Below are 20,838 nucleotides of genomic sequence, written 5' to 3' on the forward strand. Positions count from 1 at the left end.
GCTGGATATTATAGCTCGCTTACAATAGACCCTGGGCATGATGGGAGCATCACTTCATCTGAGAGATGAGAAGCTACTTGTTGTGTTGGTTGGTGTCAGTTTGTTGCCAACTGACCTCATACTTTATTTGCTTTTCATTTATTTCAACTGGATTAGATGTTGCCCAAAAGGTTTAGTTGGTCTCAGTTGACCAAAGCTCATATCTGTCCCTTGTGGAAAACTCTAAATATATCTTTTGACTTTCAGTTTTCTTCTTCCATAAAGACCAGATTTGTGGAGTGAACATTTAGTGTTTCAACTCCTGAAAGCTGTGCATCTCTGCAGCTCCTCCATAGTTACCCCAATCCTCTTGGCAGGTTTGTAGTTGTGCCGTAATCTTTACTTTTTCAAATTATGAGTTGAACAGTCCTCTAAGATGTCCAAAGCTTGGGATATATATAACTTAATGCTGCCTTAGATCATTTCTCAACTTTACCCCTGACCTGCTTCATGTGTTTCTGGTCTTCTTGATGCTGTTTGTTCTCTAACAAACCTTTTAGTTCGTCATATAACTATGTTTATTACCAACTGGGTGACTTCATTTTCTTTAGGGGTATCAGAGTAAAGAGAGGTAATACCAGGACAGCACAATGTATCACAGATTTATCTTGTGAGCTAATTATTTAAGTTCTGTGCATTCAGACTTTCAATAAAATCTTTCTTTCAGGAGGGACACAGTATTTTTTATTTATTCTGGTAGCTGTGAAGATATTACTACTGTTTATAGTAAGTAATATTGCTACAGCAAAATTATCCAGCATAGTAGCCTATCAGCTCCTTTCCTAATATTATTCAGCCCCAGCGAACGAACAGGTTTCAAATTTTTATTTAGAAAATGAGGATAAGTACTGTGAATTTAGATAACATTATGTGGCAAAATATAAAAATAGTTGAACAAATTCTTCTTCTTAACCCCCCCGAGCAAGTCATTGAACTAACCATGAATTACAGAAGCTACTATTTGTAAAGCACACAAAATGGTTCAAGGATTTTTATTTATTTCTATTCAGAACTTCAGTGTATTTCTATTGTTTGTGAACCACAAATAATGTGATCGTGTGATTACTTTGTCAACATTTCTGTTTTGTTGACATATTTGAGTGCATGTATGCTTCCTCACCTGCACAACATCCTTCACATCATTTGTCACCGACTGAAACTGTTAGAAAATTAAAAGCTACTTTGAAATTAGCTGAATAGATATGAATAGATTATCACTGAGATCTAATTAAACCCGAGTCCTGCTGCTCATGCTAACATTTATTTTTCTTATTCAGTGTGATAGCCATTAATCATTTTTATATGCTGAACGTTTATATAATTGTTTCGGTTTCAGACGTTTTTATTGCCTTTTTAAAGCAGCACTGAGGATTAAAAAATAATGCAGAGTCCAGCTTTAATAGAGATGTTCAATAGCGATGGCTACAATGAAAGGACAAAATCAATGCCACCTTTAGCGCTGCTCTCCTTATTTCTCTTCTGCTCATGTCCTACTTCTCTCTCGCCCCCCCCAGGCATTTGCTCACCCCTCACCTAATCTTCCTGTTATCTGTCTTGTCTCTATAGATTTTTTTTTCTCCTCATCCTTTTCCTTTCTCCTTTTCTTGACATATCTCAGCGTCGTCTACGTTCAAACTTTAGACAAAGGAGGGTACAAAAGAGGAGACATATGGAGACACAAAAGCACAAAGAGAAGGAAACAGATGGGAGGAGGAGGGAAGAGCGGTCACACTTGTTTCTTGCTGCAGGGGCATCCTACTTCATCTTATTATACAACTGATATGCACTTTACATAACTATAACTGTTTGTCTGCTGACACTGAACCTAAGCTGTATCTCAGCAGGCGTTGAGGCCATCGGTCGGACAGCGTCCTGCTTTGTCACCATGCTGCTGTTTAGTTGACAAGTTTGGCTGCTGAGGTTGCTGCATGACCGCATTATGCAGTTCTCTTTACCAGACCGGGTTATTTGTGGCACCAATTAGAAAACAAAGTCTCTTTCCCATGAAAATTCAACTCTAAATGTCTAATTCGCTTTTCATTTTTCTAGTTTGTGCTAAAGGAGCCACAAAGCAGATGTTGTCATAAATAGACATTTAACAGAAGCACTAATTACTGCAATCATTATTGGATCATTAACTAATGTCTTATTTGGACAAAATGTTGTGCAGTTGAAACCAGGGATGCACCGATTGCAGTTTTCTGGCCAACCTTTAAATAGCCAGACCTGCCGACCCCAATTTTGGCTGATACCAATTTTTTTTCTGAAATGTTTTGTAAATATAGCAAGAAAGTCACTGAATTAGCAACAGTGGGGTGACTATTGTTAACTGCAAATGTGCAGACATGATCTGGTGGGCCGGTCTAAGAGTAGAGCAGAAGAAGACAGCGGTTGATTTTAAGACCTTCGATGAGGTAGATAAGATCGGTGGATTAGATCGGCTTCACATGCAAGTATTGGCCAATCATCAAGGTGCCAAAATTAACAAAATCAGCACAGATGAATCGGTGCACCCTTGGTTGAAACCAGAAGTTTATGTACACCAAATAGCAAGACCTGGCCACCTTTTAACAAAACATGAACACCATGTTTTTGTCACTGTCTGAAGTTAAACCAAACTTCTCTTGTTTAAGGTCAGAATTACGAGAATTACTTGTTAAATTCCACAATAATGAGAGAAATTATCTGTCAGATTTGTCTGTTGTCTTCAAAATCAGAGCTTTTCATAAAGAATAATTACCAAATCTAAATAGTTGTTAGCCAACCACTGTGAATGTTTTCCATTGTTCCATCTTTTCTCTGTTAGTGGACAGTTTCTCTCACTGTGGGTCACTAGAGTCCCAATCCCTTAGAAATTGTGGTTTTTAGACGGATATGTTAATAATCATCTATAGTCAATTCTTTCATAGCTTTAGATCAGAGCAGGATATGTTTTTGAGATCTTGTAACCTACTTCAAGTTGTCAGATGAGTTCTATTTAAACTTTTACTCTACTTTAGTGAATCAAAGTCTGTTTAATCACAGTTAGTTCAGGATTTATTAAGGGTGGCGATTACTTTTTCCATATAGAACCGGCAAAGATGCAGCTCAGTTTGAATGATTAGTTTCCTCTGCAACGCAAGAGTGAGGAAAATATGAAAACAGAAGAAATGCCTCAGGGGGCACAGTATATTTGACACCCATGTTTGTTGGAGGTGCTAACTTGCCCATACTTGGGTAAAGCTGAGGTTTCACAGCATTGTGCTGGTTTCAGAACAAGAGCTATTTCCTTTGGCTGTTGCTACTTCTGTTTCACATGTTATGCAGTTAAAGACAGTTTGAAAAACTCATTTCATGTTTGCATGATGGCAAAATTTCCACTTTAGTGATTGAACTTCTGTAACTCTTAAGATAAAGAAAACGTGCTTCAGGAGCTTCGGTTTTACAGTTTCTTTCTCTTTAATTTATGTCTAGATTTAACCACCAAACACTGCAGAAAACCTTATTTCTTTCATCTCCTCGCTGTTTTTATTCTGTGCTCTCACATCCTCCCCTCTCTCTTGCAGTGCGACTTCATGACAGCATTTCAGAGGAAGGCTTTCATTACCTCGTCTTTGACCTGTGAGTATATTCTGTGCACGCACACGCTGACATTTCATCCATGCACATAACCTCGCTTTGTTTGTGTATGCTAACAACTTCTTTCTCTGTCCTTCCTGTCTCATCGACTCTCTCTTCCTCCAAATTCTTTCTTCTCCTGTCCCTTAGTGTGACAGGCGGAGAGCTTTTTGAGGACATTGTAGCCAGGGAGTACTACAGTGAGGCTGATGCCAGGTAAGATTCCCCAACCAAATGTAAATATCTGTGCAGATAGAGGCAGAAATGCACAGTGTAGCCATGTGAAAATGTATCATTGCCACACTCAGGCTCATTTTAAATGCACCGCTGTGTCTTGATGTGCTCACACACATAATTGGTTGGCTTGTATTCTTGTCAGGAAATGCATCCTCCCTGTCAACAAGTGCAGTAATGTAGCTTTCTCCCATCTCTCATGCTGCATCATTTCTGTCAGTTTTGTTGCGGCAAGAAGACGACGGTAAAAAAGATTTAATGGATCAATTTTGGTTATTTATCTGGTCAATGATTACAATAATCTGCAGCGTTTCAACCCTAGTTTAATATCTCCAGCATTTGGGAAAATGCTTTTTTTATTATTTTTTCGTCTATTTTCCAGTTAGAGAATAAGAAATCTGCTTTGATCTTTGCTCATTTTTGCTGTGGAAAAACCTGGTTGTCAGCTATAAATGAGAGATATTGGAAGTTAAAGCTAATCCAATCTATTTCAGCTCTAATTAGATCTGTACAATATATTAAATCTGAATTATCAACCAGTGTTGGTGTGTGCTGTATTACAAAAGATAATATTACGATAATAAATTTTACAGGACAATAAATCGTCCCATAAATTACTGCTATAAATGATAATATTGTCACTTTGAGCCCATTTTTAACTAATTTGATTATAATGGGAAACTAATGTACGGTCAAAGATTAAGAAAAACTTTGATTTCTATAAACATTGGAACTGGAAAACAATAAACAAACAAAACAACAATAATTAAAATGGATTATGAAGTTTCTTTTTAATCAGTTATTTAACCAATTGTCTGGTCTCTTCTGGCTTTTGTTGGACACTTTAAGCTCTCAGAAGATAATGGGAAAACTGGCATGACTGAAAAGAGTCAAGAAAATATTCATCTTACTTTCTTTAGTCACCGGAATATTCAGAAATAATATTGCAGTCATAATGTTGTGAGATATTGTGCAGCTCTAGGTCAATTTCAAATAAGGCCTGGACTGATTACCAGTATAAAGGTAGACCAGAGTTTTACATTTTCCTTCTCGACTAATTGGGGGAAATATCGACAGTTTAATCGACTCTCTGAATAATCATTAGTCCCAGCCCTATTTTAGTGGTCGCAGACATGCATTTTTTATTTATTTCGGTGTCGAGGTATGTACTATTTGTCAGAATTTTGAGCTGAACTTTAATGGGTGCATCTCTTCAAGCTCATCTTTGGGGAAAGTCCTAATTTTAAGCCATTTGTTATAAATGTATGTCCTCTTCAACACCCAGCCAGCCTCTTAACACCGCTGTGTGTTAAACTGGGTTAATGTAACGCTTTTTCTGCTTTAATATACTCTGCGTTTTTTAAGCTTAAAAAACCAAAATGCAGTGCCGTTTAGAAGTTCACATTCACTCAAAATGCCAACAGTTTTTCATACTTACTTTGAGCCTTTAGTCATACATTATGTTTTATTTCTTTATTTCATGATTTACTGACAATGCACCTGTTTTAAGCTTTGATGAGCACTGGGAGCAGAAGTTTCTCTAATCCCCACTGGGTCATAATTATACATACAAGCTCCAATACACCCCACTAACATGGGCACTTCGACAAGACGTTATTGTATCCATCAATAAAACTTCTGAGTGGATATTTGATAGAGTTGCAATGCAGGTGCTGAATATCAGTTCTGTTTAACCATCTGCCCGTAATGACCTTCAGCATATTGACCTCCAAACATGTGCATCGCTCAAGGAACATTATGCAGGCCATACTTGTTTCTTAGCATCTAATAATGATACAACATGTTGCATTTGGTAAGATGTTTAATATTATCACCAAAGTATTTGTGTCAGTGCACACCTTGATATTGTGATTTGTGCAGCTTTAATATTTGATCACTCTTAGCAGAATTAGTAGACAGAGATTTAAAGTGGTTGCTTTCCTGGCACTGACTGGCCTTTTGATAATAATCCAAATAAATTCAGTATTTCAACTATGGCTGCAGCTCCTCATCATCCTAACCACTTTCCTTTCATCCAAGGAGGGCAGTTTGGGTTTAATGGTGCAAAAACTGGACACAGTTGACTGTTCCTGCTGAGAAATGCTTGTCAGGTTTGGTTTTGGAGTAGACACATAAAGGTTGATATCAGTGATGGGGAAATTAAACTATTAGTGTATTCTATTGAGAAACAGAAAATGTTCAATGACGATAACCCTGATAGATTTAATAACACGCTCAATACACAGCATGAGGCTTATCAGGCAGCTTTTTTACAAGATGGAGAAGAGATTGCAACTAGTTGTGTGGAACTGCTTGTTTTAAAAGATGCAGCATTTTCACTGTTGAACAGTATGGCAAAATGTGTCTTTACATCATTGTTGCTAGCCGAGAAAGTGGAACATGTTTTACTTGTTTTAGGTGACGTGAGTTTAGTTTTGAAACTAAATGTCATTGTTCATAAGTCATATGTTTGATTTGATCTGTTACTCAGTTTATATAAAAAATATTAAAATAAATGCAATTTTAGAATTTGGATTGTCTGAAACAGTGATAATTATTTAAATAATAAAATAAAAAAATGTTAGATGCACTAGTCTATATTAACCTTTCAAAAACAGGCTTTACCTCATTTTCACTGAAAATGTTTTCACTGTATGCTTAAATCTGATTACAAATCAGTTTAAATGAACAAATCGTCAAGTATCCCATAAAATAATGCCAAATTCTAGAAAGTGTTTAGTCAAATGGAGGGGACATTATGTATCTGATGTACAATTTTAACCATTTGTGAATTAATCTAAGTCATATACTGTGTAATGTTTATTATTAACTGTTTAAATAAATAACTGTTACTTATATCAATTAGATTAACTTCTGATGCTGCATCTACACAAACTTCCTACTTTTTTCTCAAAAATGTACGCCATAACTGCCCTTAAATGCACAGCAGATGCGTCTTTCGCTCCCGAGTGTCTCTCATGAGGCTGCTCTTCCTCGTGATTTCTAGATAATGTTGCAGTGAAATGCAGTTTTGTAGTGGCACGAAATTCCCGCAGGCTCCGGCAGAAACACACGACAGACAAATCATGTGCAGCGAACGTCATGTTTTTGTGATGAAGGCCAGTGGCTGACACTTCGCCCTGTTTGTCCTCTTTTCTGTCTTCCTCTCTGTAGTCACTGCATTAGTCAGATCTTGGAAAGTGTCAATCATATCCACCAGCATGATATTGTGCACAGAGACCTCAAGGTGAGTGAGACGACCACGCACACTCTCTTACCCACACCTCTGCTCGTGGCCATGGCAACACACAGATGGCTCTCAGTCTCCATTTCTTTCTCTCTCTGCAGTTTTTCTTCCATTCCTGTGTTTTTTTCCTCCCCTCATCTCCTGTGTTCCCCTCCCGTTTTATTTTTTCCCCCTCTGTTTCTCTCTCTGTTGTCACATCTGTCATCCTCTCTGTCCTTGACCGGAGTTGCGCGTATGTGCTCATGCATGTGCGCCCATGCTGAGCACAGAGATGGTGAGTCATGATCACGTGGAGGGGTTCGTCTCCCACCTTTGGCACGGAAAAAGACGAGGACTCGAACAATGCATGCATGCAGGATTACATGCATGCATGCATTTTTAGTTCTGCCATGAGCAAAGAGGTTAGGGCACAGCCACAGGAGTTGCCAGGACAACCTGCGTGACGACATGCCTCTCGTGCAGCATCGTGGGAGGGGCTTGAGTTGACCTAGATTGCTGATTGGCTCAGTTTCTGATTGGCTTTCAATGCAGGAAGAGGGCTTCTATGCAACTTCTATTTTTTTTTCCTAACAGAGTTTCTCTAAGTCATAGAGATGATTTCTTCACAGGTTCAAATGTTCATTTTTACAGATTTTTACATAGTTTGAGAACTTGTAAAGGTTGTACCAAACAGTTTCAGTTGGTCACATCGAGGTAGAGTAGTGCCCTCTGACCCCCAGCTGGTTGCTTAGGAGACATCTGTCCAATCATCCATCTTTGTCTTTTCATTCATCCATCCACCCATCCACTCATCTGTCCGTCCTTTTAACCATCGTTTCTCTCTATCATTCCCGTTTTCCATCTCTGCTTCCTGTCAATGCGTCCTTCTCTCATCCATCAGTCTGTTTCTCATCCATTTCTCATCCACCCATCTGTTTCTCATCCGTCCATCCATCAGTCTCTTTCTCGTCCGTCTGTTTCCATCCATCCCTCCATCCGTCTTTGTCTATTCATTCATTTATTCATCCATCTGTCCATTTGTTTTTCATCCATCCGTGTATTTGTTCCATCCATCCATTCGTTCGTTCATTCATTCATTCATCCATCCATCTGTCTCTCTTTTCATTCATTTATTCATCCATCTGTCCATTTGTTTTTCCATCTATGTCTCCATTTGTCTAACCATCAGTTTGTTCGTCCAGTCACTCATCCATATGTGCATCCATCTGTCCATCTATCACACTTTCATCCATTTCTCCATTTATCCATCCATCCGTCGTGCAGGTTCCATATTTAAAATTTGTTTGCCATGTCTCATCTTCATCTGCCATTGTGAACGTTTTCATACTTTGCTAATTTGAGTCTGTAAGTCGTGTTTTGCTGAATTCTGACGTTTACTGATTTCGCCCCACATCCTCACTGTGCCACCAAGGACTGCAATGCTTAAAAGAGAGAACATGTTTAGTAATTTTCTTAATATTTTTGTTATATTTTCTATAACATTTTTGTTTGACTATGAAGGAATTCACAAGGTGAGGGTTGCCAGATTAATCTCTGTTCCACCTTTATGTGATTGTTAATATGGTAAAGAAAATGTGCATCACCATAGATGTTATTGGTTGTTGTATTAACAGGCTGAAAAGGGCGGTGTGTTTTTAGCTTTGTCGCATTTAATAATCGAGGAATATAATCCAATTTTTCAGTATTTGACCTGCGTCTCGCCGATGCAGAGCCTTTCGAGGGAAGCATACGATCTCTGGTGGATTGATTGGTGCATCACTCCTGAAAACATGCCTCAGACTTGGATGTGCGGTTCCTGTGTCCCAGAGTAACGCTGTTACCTCGAGCGCTGCATGGCTGATTTGTTAGCCTTTTATCCTGAGTGGGCTTTTTCCTGCGTTCCTTCATGTCCCACTGCCCAAACTACAGCCCTTTAAAACGCTGCCACACATGCCGCCTCTCGCCAAGTACGCTCTCCGTTTAGCATGCAGCGTGCAGCTCTGCCCAAATGCCTCCCGAGTGGTTTCCATGGCTACCAAACCATGCCCATATAAGGTGTCGTGAAGATTGTTAACTACCCATCCTTTCCTCTTTCTCCTCTCTTTCTGTGGCTTTCTCACACCTTTCCTCCACCCCCACACAATCTGTGTCAAATGCATCAAAAATAAATATTTCTGAAAAAGAGCTCCAGTGACGAGTGTCTGCAATTATCTTCATCTCTTGTCCTACATTCTGCTTCCCCATGTGTGTGTGTGTGTGTGTGTGTGTGTGTGTGTCTCAGCCTGAGAACCTGTTGCTGGCCAGTAAGATGAAGGGAGCTGCAGTGAAGCTGGCAGACTTTGGCCTCGCTATCGAGGTGCAGGGAGAACAGCAGGCTTGGTTTGGTAAGAAATCACACAGAAACTCACGAATGTCCTTTTAGCAGTGGATAGTTTGAGTTGTTGCTAAATAAGTCTGATAATCTGCAGAGGAGCACACCCACTGCCTCTCAGAAGCCATAGATTATTTGCAGGGATCGTTGCTTAAACAAATCACTTCCACTTTGTAGTTTATGCTTGGGTCATTTTGTCTTGGCTGACAGCTGAGCTGCCTCTGTTTGGCAGAAAGGAGTTGATTAAGCTGCATTTTCTTGTGACTCCAAAATTTTTACTCCAGTAAGAGTAGCACAACTTTTACGTAAAACGTAGCCATTCTAGAAATTACTCGAGTAAGAATAGTATTTCATAAAAAGGCGACCCGAGTACTGATTGTTTCATCATAGTACCTGATTTTATGCTGTATTTAAAAATGTCTGACAGAAAAAAATATAAAGGAATGTACAAATTCTTATATTTTAAAGATGGAAATGAAAAAACACTACAAATAAATTGTTACAACATATTGGATTTACTCAGAAGAAAATCCTTGCAAATAAAATATTTAAAAATAAAACTTATGAAACTAATACTTACAGTAGGTAGTGTGTGTGTATATAAGTGCTTAAGGTGACAATATTTAGAGTTTACTTTATATTTTTGATCTCCAAATGGTACATCAGGCTAATATTAGAATAACAAAGCTTGTGTGCAAACAGGAGCTCCCACTTTTACATAAATTCAAGGTGTGTTTACTTGTCTGGTCCATTTTGGTGTTACTCTCAGCTTTCAGAAACTTTACTCTAATAAGAGTAGCTATTCTTCATATTAATATTACTCAAGTAAAATTAAAAAATAATTTTCTGAAATTTCTCCAAAACATAACTCAAGTGAGTTTAACTAGTTGCTATCCACCTCTGTCATCTGTTCTTCCATAAGAAGACAAAAATTGTATCATTTGGAAAATTTCATACAAATACACAAATACACAAAGTCCAGGTGATGATTTTACTGGTGTCTGATCACAATTTCTGAATTTTCTTTGGGTCAGGATTTGCTGGAACTCCAGGCTATCTTTCCCCGGAGGTGTTGAGGAAGGATCCCTACGGCAAGCCTGTGGATATATGGGCCTGCGGTGAGTTTGAGCTCACAGTTTTAAAGTCCCACATCTTGGCTTTAGCTAAATAAAAACATTTTCCTGGGGCTTGGTGATTAATTGATTTTATTGATTCATCACGTTTGGATTTTGGAAAATCTGAATTTTTATTTCCGAATGATATTACCAGAATAAAGTCGTAATTTTATGAGAACTCCAAAAAAATAAAAAATAATGTGCAAAGTTGAGCATCTTGTGAAGTTATGTTTAAATTTTACAGATGATACTTGATATAAATACTAAAACACAATATCAAATTATCAGTAGGAGGACTTTGAAATTGTCCATTTCAAATACAGAACCACTGAGCTTTTGTCCTCATTAAAAATAACTTTTTTTTTTGTCATTTTAAGACCTTTCTTCTGTTAATATGATTACTGTTCAGGTAATTTAACAAAAATTATCATAGCCAGGCCCTAACAACTCATAGAAGGGATGATTGAAATAAAAGCCGTTTTGAAAATATTTCCTGTCATTTGTAATTTTCTTTTTTAGAAAAGAAAGGATGAAAAAAAAAATGTATCTGGTATAAATAAAATCTGAGATTTTTTTTTTTTTTTTTTAACCATATCTCCCAGCCTTACTACTTTTTCTAACTTTTCTTTTTGGTGTGATCTCTCTATTCTGATATAACAGTTTCATTTTTGTTAGTCTGACAATTACAGATCCGTGTCAAGAAATTAAAGTATCATCAAAAAGCATTTCTGTTCATTTTGATGATTATGGCTCACAGCAAATGAAAATATAAAATGTAGTTTCTGTGAAAAATGTACAGCACGTTTATGGTGTAATCTCTTGTTCAGGAAGGAATTCACACAGATGTAGACTCAGTCCTAGATGTGTCCATGTGTGGCGGCGCTTGAAGCTTGTGCAGCCTTTTATACCAGTTTTTCCTTCCACACAACTTTCCATTATGATGAATGGATAGAGCACTCTTTAATCAGCCAGCTTTCTTTTTTCGGCTCACGGTTTTGTGGGCCATAAGATAAAAACAATCAGAAATAAATTGTTGGAAAACATCACTCGTATAATGAATCCATGTAACATAATGTCGCTTTTTGAGTGAACTTGCTGAAATAAGTTAGGTTTTCCTCTGTGTTTCCTGTTGTGGAGCGAACCACCTGTTGCCTAATGCTCCTTATTGTCGACCACTTCATCCGGCTTTGTAACATGATCTTTCTTCCCGCCTCTTCCTCCGCCAGGTGTTATTCTGTATATCTTGTTAGTTGGATATCCTCCTTTCTGGGATGAAGATCAACACAAACTCTATCAGCAGATCAAAGCTGGAGCGTACGATGTAAGTGCTCTTTGTTTCTCTCCGTGCGTGTGTGTTGGTGTGCATTTGTGGTGGGTGCAGTGCAGAGGTTTGGCTAAGCACTTTTTGAATGTTTAATAGTGTCCAATCGAGATCTGGTCCAAAGCTATTGATCCTATCAGGGCTTTCCTGACGCATTGCAGAGGTGTGTGTTTGTGTGTAAGCAGGAGAATGGGAAGGTGTATCCTATCTTCTAGTTGCTGTTTAATCAAGTCACACTGCAGCGTTTTGTAGAGTTCCTCCTTCTGCACTTGCAATATAACAATGGCTTTTGCAAATTTTATAATAAATCTTAAAGTGGTGCTCAGATGTTTTTTTTTTTTTATGGTCAAACATATGCAGAAAATCTCCAGCGGGTCTCTTTAGAGAGGAAATATAGATTTCAGCTCTGTTCTTCTTCCCACGTCTTCATTTATGTTCAAAATGTCCGCAGTTCCCGTCTCCAGAGTGGGACACTGTCACTCCAGAAGCGAAGAACTTGATCAACCAGATGCTGACCATCAACCCAGCCAAGAGAATCACTGCTGAACAAGCCCTGAAACACCCATGGGTCTGCGTAAGTGACCCAGTCACACAGACTGCTTTGAACTATATTTACTGATATGTAGATTCAGAAACGTGTTAAAGCCAATCATGGTTTGCTCTCTTACAGCACCGTTCGACAGTGGCGTCCATGATGCACAGACAGGAAACTGTTGAATGTCTGCGTAAATTCAACGCTCGCCGAAAACTCAAGGTAGAAATCTTCTCCTGGGATTTTTCTTTTTACACTTTACAACCAATGTAACGATTCTTCTGTTCACTACCACTGCAATGTGGCAGGATTTAAAAATGTCTGCCAGTAGGGTTTCCTTTCATCAAACTCAGTTTCACTCAGAACAACTTATTGAATCTCCAGTTCATTGCTAATCTCATGTTGGTCAAGTTTGTGCCAAGTTATGAAGGATTTAGTTTGGCTCAAGTTGAATTCAAATCTCTCTGCTTTACTTAAATAAAGTCAGATCCAATCACAGTTCGACTTTATTTCAGTCCTAATTATAATATCGTACTGTTGGGTAGTTTTTATACATAAAGCCTTGTTCACACTGCAAGATATTTATGCTGATTTTTAATTGAATTTTCCCCTTCCGTTGCGTCGATTATTGTTATCTTCTTGTCATCTAAAGATGATATTAAGAATATTGGGGATATCCAACATGTTGGATTGTCTTGGCCCGGTATCCCAAAGGACAAACAGACATGCAGCCTTTTAAATGAAACATGTAGCCAATCAGGGAGTGACGTGACAGAAAGACGGAGGGAAATACAAAAGACAAAACTGCTGCGATCACGCACCAGAAAGTCCGGTTCACATCTGAGATGTTTTTTTGTAATTTTTAGTTTCTCTGTTAGAAATAGTCTACAACCTATCGCCATTGCTCCTTCCTCGTCGGCCATGTTTGTTTACTCTGATCTCAAGTGTTTTTCTTTTGGAGATTTCCCGTCTGAATGTGTTGTCTTGTGGCTGTACACCACACACCTGTTGTCTCTGTTTTTATCATCATGTTTGACCGCTCAGGTTTTGAAAATCAACCAACAATTTTTAAATCTTGCCATGTGAATCAGGCTACATTCAATCTACACGGTGGGCTATAAGTTTCCATACATAGGAAAAACAAAAATTTTATATTGGACAACCATTTTTATTTTTGTGGGACTTTGTGTAATCGCTGCACGTCTTGGACCACTTCATGGTTGATCTGCAACATTTTCAGTTTTCTGAAACTTGCAAATACGTTTTGCCACAGTGTCGTGTGTGAGATGCTCCTTCCATGTTTTCTGTTAAAGTTTTGCAACCATGCAACTGCTTCACGATCCAGCCATCAGAATAATTTCAATTCTTTGCTCTTTTGTGAAACGGATCTTCTTGGGTATCTGAAATATAAAAGAAATACACATTTTACATTCTCCTATGTATGGAAACTTACGGCCCACCCTGTAGTCCAGTCCTAGACTTATCCAGAGAAGTACGAGTGGGAATGTGATGATGTAGTTCTAAGATGGGAAGTTTTGATATTTCATAATTCTGCCATAAACGGCAATGGATACACAATATCAGGAGATGACTCAATATGCAGACATATTTCTGCCTGATAACAATCCAAAGCAAGCAGAGTTTCTGAAGTACACAAAGCTTGATGTAACATGAGGACCTCCAGTGAAACACACAGCAGGATGGTTTAAAAGTAAAGATGACACCTAAGCTCTCCTGCAAATGGCAGGAAACTCTATAGCTTTTGATTCCTAATTATAAATTTCTTGATGATGATTTTAAAATTTTTTATGTTTTTTTTGTTATTTCATGCTTGCAACAGGAGTCCTTACTTTTAGATCTACTATACAACTAAACACAGAGCTACCTGGGATTTAACCTCCTGATAATTGTATGTTTTAAGCTGTTTAATATTTAAACATTTTGGGTCTCAGCTATCATATGTATGCAGGACTCTGTTGTCATCACTTGATTTGTTATGTTATGCCATCACTTTAGCATTCATCATAATTTTCATACTGTATATTTTGTGTTGCTATGACGCTATCTCAGATGTCTAAAAATACATCTTTCTTGCACTGCGGCATAAAAAAAACCCTGTTTTTCTAACACTTTTATGATCATCACTGATATGTAGATATCCTGACCCATTTAAAGGTAAAGAAGCCCAGCTTTATTCCTTTCTAGGGAGCAGCACTGAAATGCTGCTCCCTAGAAAGGACAGCAACTAGTAATAGTTGCTGTAGTTTGCATTCATGGTCATTCATGCAAACTATTGGAATCAAGCGGCAACTGTTCTGTTTCTTCACATCATTTAGATCCTTTTGCATAAATAAAGGTGTAACACGACTCTCTGGACTTACTGTAACGGTGCCTTGCAAAGGTTTTCACACCCTTTCAATGTTTTTCTTTTTCACATTACAACCACAGACTTCAATATTTTTCAGTAGAATTTTAAGTGATAGAACGACGAAACTGAAAGTAAAAGGATAGTTTTCAAGCATTTTTACAAATAGAACATCAAGAACTACTGAAGGAAAGTTCTTGACCGAAGAAAATATGTGCATCTTCCTTCTGCACAAAATGTAAACAAAAAAATGAAGATTTTAGAGGTTTTAGGATTTCTCTTTCGTAAAAGACAACGAACCATTTCTCCTGTTAGTACCAGACGCTTGCGGCTGTTTTGGTTGTATTTACCCAGAATGCCCTGCGCGGTAGTCTGATTCCTGCATTTGGAGTGCCCTCCGATGCGCTTTGCAATTGATTATGCATTCAAACTGCGTCAGTTCACTTCAAGGGAACTTAGCGGAGGTTTTTAAGTGAACCAGAGTTCGTGTTTTTGATCCGCATCAGTTCGGTTTCACATTCACACTTCCCCAAACAAACTGAACTTTCTAGACAAACTAGAGTTCAATTAAAGCGAACCAAACAGGTGTGAATTCAAGCCCATTTTCTGTCTCCTCTAGCTGGATGCCCTTTTTGCACATGTTCACTACATGTGTATTTGCACTACATGGATTGTGGCAAGGACATTCAGATTTGTGGAGAGCACAAATCTGAATGCGTCAGCCGATTCCCCCACTCTAAGCTGTGGATCTCTGCAGCTCCCCTCATTGCCATAAGCCTCCTGACTCTTGTTCTTGTCTGGTCTTTGTTTAGTTGGCGTATGAATTGGAAACTTTGTAGACTGAGCCGTAATCCGTCTCTCGTTACGTTTCACAACATAACCGGACTTTTAAGCTTCTCCGCCATTTTCTTCCTGACCTGCGTTCTCAGTCTTCATGAGGCTGTTTGTTCTCTGGTTTTCTCTAACAAACCTCTGAGGCCTTCACAGAACTTTATCTTTAATTGCACACAGGTGGATTCTTGTGAAGGTAATTGGTTGCACTGGACTTTATTTGGCTGAATATAAATGCAAGCCACTCTTTTTTTAGATTAGCATTAAAAAGTGAAGAAAAAAATCCCTACCCATTCATGGTAATTATGTAGTACTTTATCACATAAAATCAAAAAGAATATTAAAGTTTGTGGTTTTGATGTGACAAAATGTGAAAGTGTATGGATATTTTTTGCTTCTGCTAAATTTGCAGAATAATAAATGCCTTTTGTCCGATTTGAACTGAAACGGTTTAAAGGAAAAGCAAAAATCCTACCAAACAAAAACTTCTGTTCTCTCTCCTCATCTTTCTTACATCTTCTCCTCCTTCGTCTTTTCCTCCAGGGAGCCATTCTCACCACCATGCTGGTGTCCAGAAACTTCTCAGGTGGGTGTGCCCTTCGCCCTCTGCCTCCCACGCAGAACATGCAGAGGGAGAGGAGGAAGGAGAGTGGATAGAGTCCTCTGCACCTCTTTTAACCCCCCCACCACCACACACACACACACACACACACTCACCCACTCATCCTTAAAATAACAATATGCTTTTGTGTGTGTAGAAGAGTTTGGACGCTTAAAACGTTAAACTGATCTGAAACGTGATGTTCCTGTGTGTTACAGTAGTTGTGATAAATCTTTGAGAGCTGATCTGTTTTTTTTAGATTGTCATGTATCAGATTGTATGCGAGTCCAAGTTCTGTCTTTGTCCATGTTAATGTATCTCTCCCTGTTTATCTGTCTGTGTGCGTCTCTCTCTCTTCTGCTGCCCATGGAGAGTTTGCATGTTTAAAAGAAGGAAAACAGACTTTTTATTCATTTGTTTTTATTTATTTATTTAGAAGATTTTGATGTTTTGGGGAAGCATGTTGGTAGAAATGAGTGACAATTAAGATTCAGTGTTGGTTTTTTTTTTTTTTTTTTTTTGTGCCAAGAGTGACTTGTTTTTGCTGAGGCCCTGCTCTCAGTTTTCAATTAACTGGTCAGTCGATGGTTAGTGATTTCAGCCCTGGATCTAGGAGTCCACAGCGGGTGCACATATTTGCTTCAGCCTGCTTCAATAAAGTGTTGAGGTGCATCTCAGTGAAGTTGAAGGTCATTGATGAGCTGATTTATGTTTAAAAAGCAAAACTTGAAACTTATTGCACACCTGGGATACATTTCAAACTGATATTGAAAATTAAAACCATCCCAAATTCAGTGAGTCAGTAAATTAGATTAAGACACAAAAAAATATTTTTAAACCAGAAATGGAGAGGACTACCCAAGCAGTGAATAAACAAAACTTGTCTGAATAACCATTGGATATTATCAAGAGGAAGTCGAAAGGCAGAAACCAACAAAGCAGCTGAAACAATATGAGATTCATAAATAAAATAAATAAAAATGCTGATCTCATCAATGCTTCACTACGTTAATACAGAAATTGTTAAAGTTTTCCTGTAAAAGTATTCAATGCATATAGCGTATAGCACATGAATAAACATTTCAGTCTGCTGATATTTCTTGTTTTTATTTGTAATTTTTGAAAAACTGAACTTTGGATTTTATTAGAGGCAAGTCAAAATAACCAGAAATTTTTGCAATAAACAAAAACATTGTTTTGAGTCCATTTTCAAGTGATGTATTGATAACAGCGTAATAATACAACTTCGCCATCCCAAAGATGAATGCACTTTTAATTTTGTGAAGGACGCTTAACACTGGAACAATAAGTAAAATGGAAATAAAAACCACACACAACTGAAACCATAAATAAAAAGCATTATCTTCTCCTAAACAAAATTTCCCTTCAAAAACTATTAATCATCAGAAGGGAAATTATCAAGCTCTTTAAGTTATCATGCGATTAATTGATTTGCTTATTGCGACAAGCTTTAGATGCCAGCCATAATTATTACAACTTGAAATATAATTTGTTTGTGCAATTAATCAGTTTAATAACCTTTAGCGATAACTCTCTGAGATGCTCCTCCATTTGGGCTGAAGCCAGCACACCGCTGTGGTTTTCTAGACCCAGACTGGAAATAGCGAGAAAAGAGCCGCCTGTTTTGCATAGCTCCTCCCAACTGTAGCATTTTTGTCCAATAGTGGGCCGGCAGCATACCAACTCTGCTGCTGCCGCCTCCTCCACGGCCTCACTGGCTCAGGAAGGTACGTCCCAGAGACACGCCCATCCACTTCCTCTCTACACACACAGCCTTTTTTGGGGGTGGGATCCATAGCGCAGGTTGGCCCTCATTGCCATCCCCCATATTCCTGCATGCAGCATCTGCCAGCTTCATCATTAGCATTTTGCACATGTCTCTGCATGCATACTCACATTAGTTTTGCTCACTCAGGGTTTCATTGATTTGTTTTTGCTCTATATGGCAGAGACATCAGATTTCTCTCACGATATCATGAACATTAGCATCAGTTAGCCGTAATCAGCCTACTTTAGTTTACACTCCAAAGTTCACATCTCGCCACCGCTCAACCACAACCATTTCATTCACTAGATTAAGTCCTCGCACCCCTGTGATCCTCACCAGCTGGATCTGGGAAGGCTGGGAAGCAGGATGAGGAGGGGCTTGTGTTCTGGGGGCGGGAACCCCGAACTGCAGGGGGTTGGCAAGAGCTGGGTTGGCGTGCTGCCATCGTCAGACCTGGTTCTGGAGAAACGGACGAAAGGGGCAGGTGTTGAGGGGAGAGAGGCTTTGATGGAGACTCTAGATACTATTCAGCCTTCCTGATTAACCTCTGGAAAAGGAAGCAGTCTTAAGGCTCATCTCTCCCTCTTGAGGCCTGTTTCAGTACTTTTGAACAAAACTTCAGCCCTTGAAAGTGCCGAAATAGGTCTCTCCTCTTCTTCTGCCTGAGTGGAGACGGATGGCAAAGGTCGGCGATTCCAATGGTGGCTCCATGGATACATTAATGAGAATAAGGCAGTGCAGAGCAAAGTAGATCCTCTGTCAACTTTTGACAGGAGAACCTTCTTTGCTCTGCAGTGTGTGTGTGTGTGTAAAAGGAAAGTTGGGTTTTTCTGTTAGCATGTGTGATTGTTTGAGCTGAGCTTTTGGGGTGTTTGTGGTGCCCTCCAATGTGGGCTTCCTCGCTGACACTGGACCAAGGTGCCTGTTTGTAAGTTTGTTAATATCATGTGTGGCGTTGTCACTCTAGACTTGACTCCTTATCTCCTCCTTTTAAAATCATCTGAATATGTTTTTTGTCCTCTTATGTTGCGGAGCCCCGTACTGTATGTGGGGTTTATTTATTTATGTACTTATTTTTGTGTTACCTTGCAAAAGTATTGAATTTCGGCGCAGTAAATTGGTCTATTTTGTATGAGGTGACATTGATGACAAATGTCAATTTATAATTGTACATATGTAGCCTGATAAAGGTTCTAAGTCAAAACTTGTTTATACATTTCTTTTATGCAAAATTCACATTTTACAAATTTTATACGTCCATTTGGGTCTCAGCTGCTTCTAAAAACAAGTGCTTAAAAAAACCACAGCCATTTTTTTTGTCATTATGTTAATATATTTTGGTGTCTTGAAAATGAGAAATTTGAAACAAATCCCAATTAAGTCAAATTCAACTGGCACTGCACTGTTACTTAGCAACCCCAACTGAGCTCCAGCACATTTGGTCAGCTGGTTTTACCACTGTATGTGCTGTATAATGGCTGCTGGAAAAAACAAGTGCTTTGTTGTTGACTTACCATCCAGAAACAAACTTGCTGCATTGTTGTTAGTTGCACAGGAGGGTCCACTGCTGCTTTTCAAATATGTACAGTTGCATAATTGCTAATCCGTTTGCAGCCATTTTCATGTGCGAGTGTAAATGTTGAGTTCGAGGGGCTCGCAGCCAGCAGCAGCTTATTTGGATTTAAAGTGACAAGAGGCTCTAAAACGTCTCATTCTGAAAGGAGCTCAATACAGGCAGAACTGACCAGGATAAAATCTCATTATTTATGGATGATTTCCTGCAAAAAAAATGTGATGAAGACGTTCTTACAACCCATAAACCTATGCTAACCTGTTCAAGGAAACATAATAGATCACCTTTAACTCTTATCGACCTTGTAATATATTTCGGTGTAGATGGAACTGCACATGAAAATGGCTCTTTATTAACCATTCAGACTTACAGACACCACCACATCCTGTGGGAAAAAAATCCTCAAAAATAGTTGTTTTTTTGCGAGGTAACGCAAAAGGGAAAGAAATCCCCCACATCACTGAGGGGGCTCCGTATTATTTCACTCATTACTGCAAAATCCAAGCCTTCCTGACTGTAAACGCTTTCCCGCACTTAAGTCTGGCCAAAGCGGGGCTTTGCAGTTTGCTCATGATGTTACCCTACAGCGACATTACATGTAAAAACTGGCATCTCTCTATCGTCTCTGAAGTTGTTTTGCTTTGCTACCTTTTGCATGTGGGTGTCCTGTGTGGTGAAATCCTATAAAATGTTCTCTGGAGACGCCTCCTTCTGATGCTTCCTAATGCAGTCTCCCCTGCTGCTCACTATTCGGCGCTTTGCTCGAGTGGTGCAGGCTTCCTATGGTCGGTCATCTTGACTTCATCTGTGCTGTCTTGTGTAACTCGTGATCCTTCATAATTTGGAGGGGAGGCCATACTTGGGAAGCAAACGAACAAGGAAGCCCTACACCTTCACAGAGTGAATTGTAAAAGTCACATTTTGTCAAATTACAGCTACAAACTCCATGGTTTTTCTCTGGCAGACAAACACAAAGTGGTGCATCATTGTGAAAACGAAGGAAAATATGTAGCTATCAAATTTTCACATTTAAAAAAAATCTTTCTCCTGCATTCTGTCATTCCTAAATGAAATCTTACTGAAGATACTGAAGTAAGTATAGTTCAAAAACAAAATCTTACCAAGTATTTTTGGTCTTGTTTGAAGTGCAGATATCAACTTTAAACTTTAAAATCAACCCGTTGACGGCTCCATTTGTTATTGCGCTCCTGTGTAACATCAACGTTCTTCTTCTGCACATGCGG

General features: G+C 38.8%; 1 protein-coding gene across 8 annotated transcripts in view; it reads left to right on the forward strand.

Moving 5' to 3' along the window:
* Positions 1-20,838, forward strand: part of LOC106940207 (calcium/calmodulin-dependent protein kinase type II subunit gamma-like) — a 45,733-nt gene that overhangs the window by 17,326 nt on the left and 7,569 nt on the right. For 5 of the 8 annotated variants that reach the window (XM_015022884.1, XM_015022880.1, XM_015022879.1 and 2 more), the window contains 10 exons: positions 3,585-3,639; positions 3,787-3,852; positions 7,045-7,117; positions 9,378-9,480; positions 10,502-10,585; positions 11,809-11,903; positions 12,355-12,477; positions 12,574-12,657; positions 16,175-16,217; positions 17,918-17,980. In XM_015022884.1, coding sequence (XP_014878370.1) covers positions 3,585-3,639; positions 3,787-3,852; positions 7,045-7,117; positions 9,378-9,480; positions 10,502-10,585; positions 11,809-11,903; positions 12,355-12,477; positions 12,574-12,657; positions 16,175-16,217; positions 17,918-17,980 — 789 coding nt within the window. The remainder of the gene's footprint in view (positions 1-3,584; positions 3,640-3,786; positions 3,853-7,044; positions 7,118-9,377; positions 9,481-10,501; positions 10,586-11,808; positions 11,904-12,354; positions 12,478-12,573; positions 12,658-16,174; positions 16,218-17,917; positions 17,981-20,838) is intronic. The other 3 variants (XM_015022886.1, XM_015022882.1, XM_015022885.1) reach the window with 1 other exon arrangement.

This window comes from Poecilia latipinna, unplaced genomic scaffold (genome assembly GCF_001443285.1).
Source record: "Poecilia latipinna isolate Pla-1442-1.1 unplaced genomic scaffold, P_latipinna-1.0 Scaffold3126, whole genome shotgun sequence".
NCBI lineage: Eukaryota > Metazoa > Chordata > Actinopteri > Cyprinodontiformes > Poeciliidae > Poecilia > Poecilia latipinna.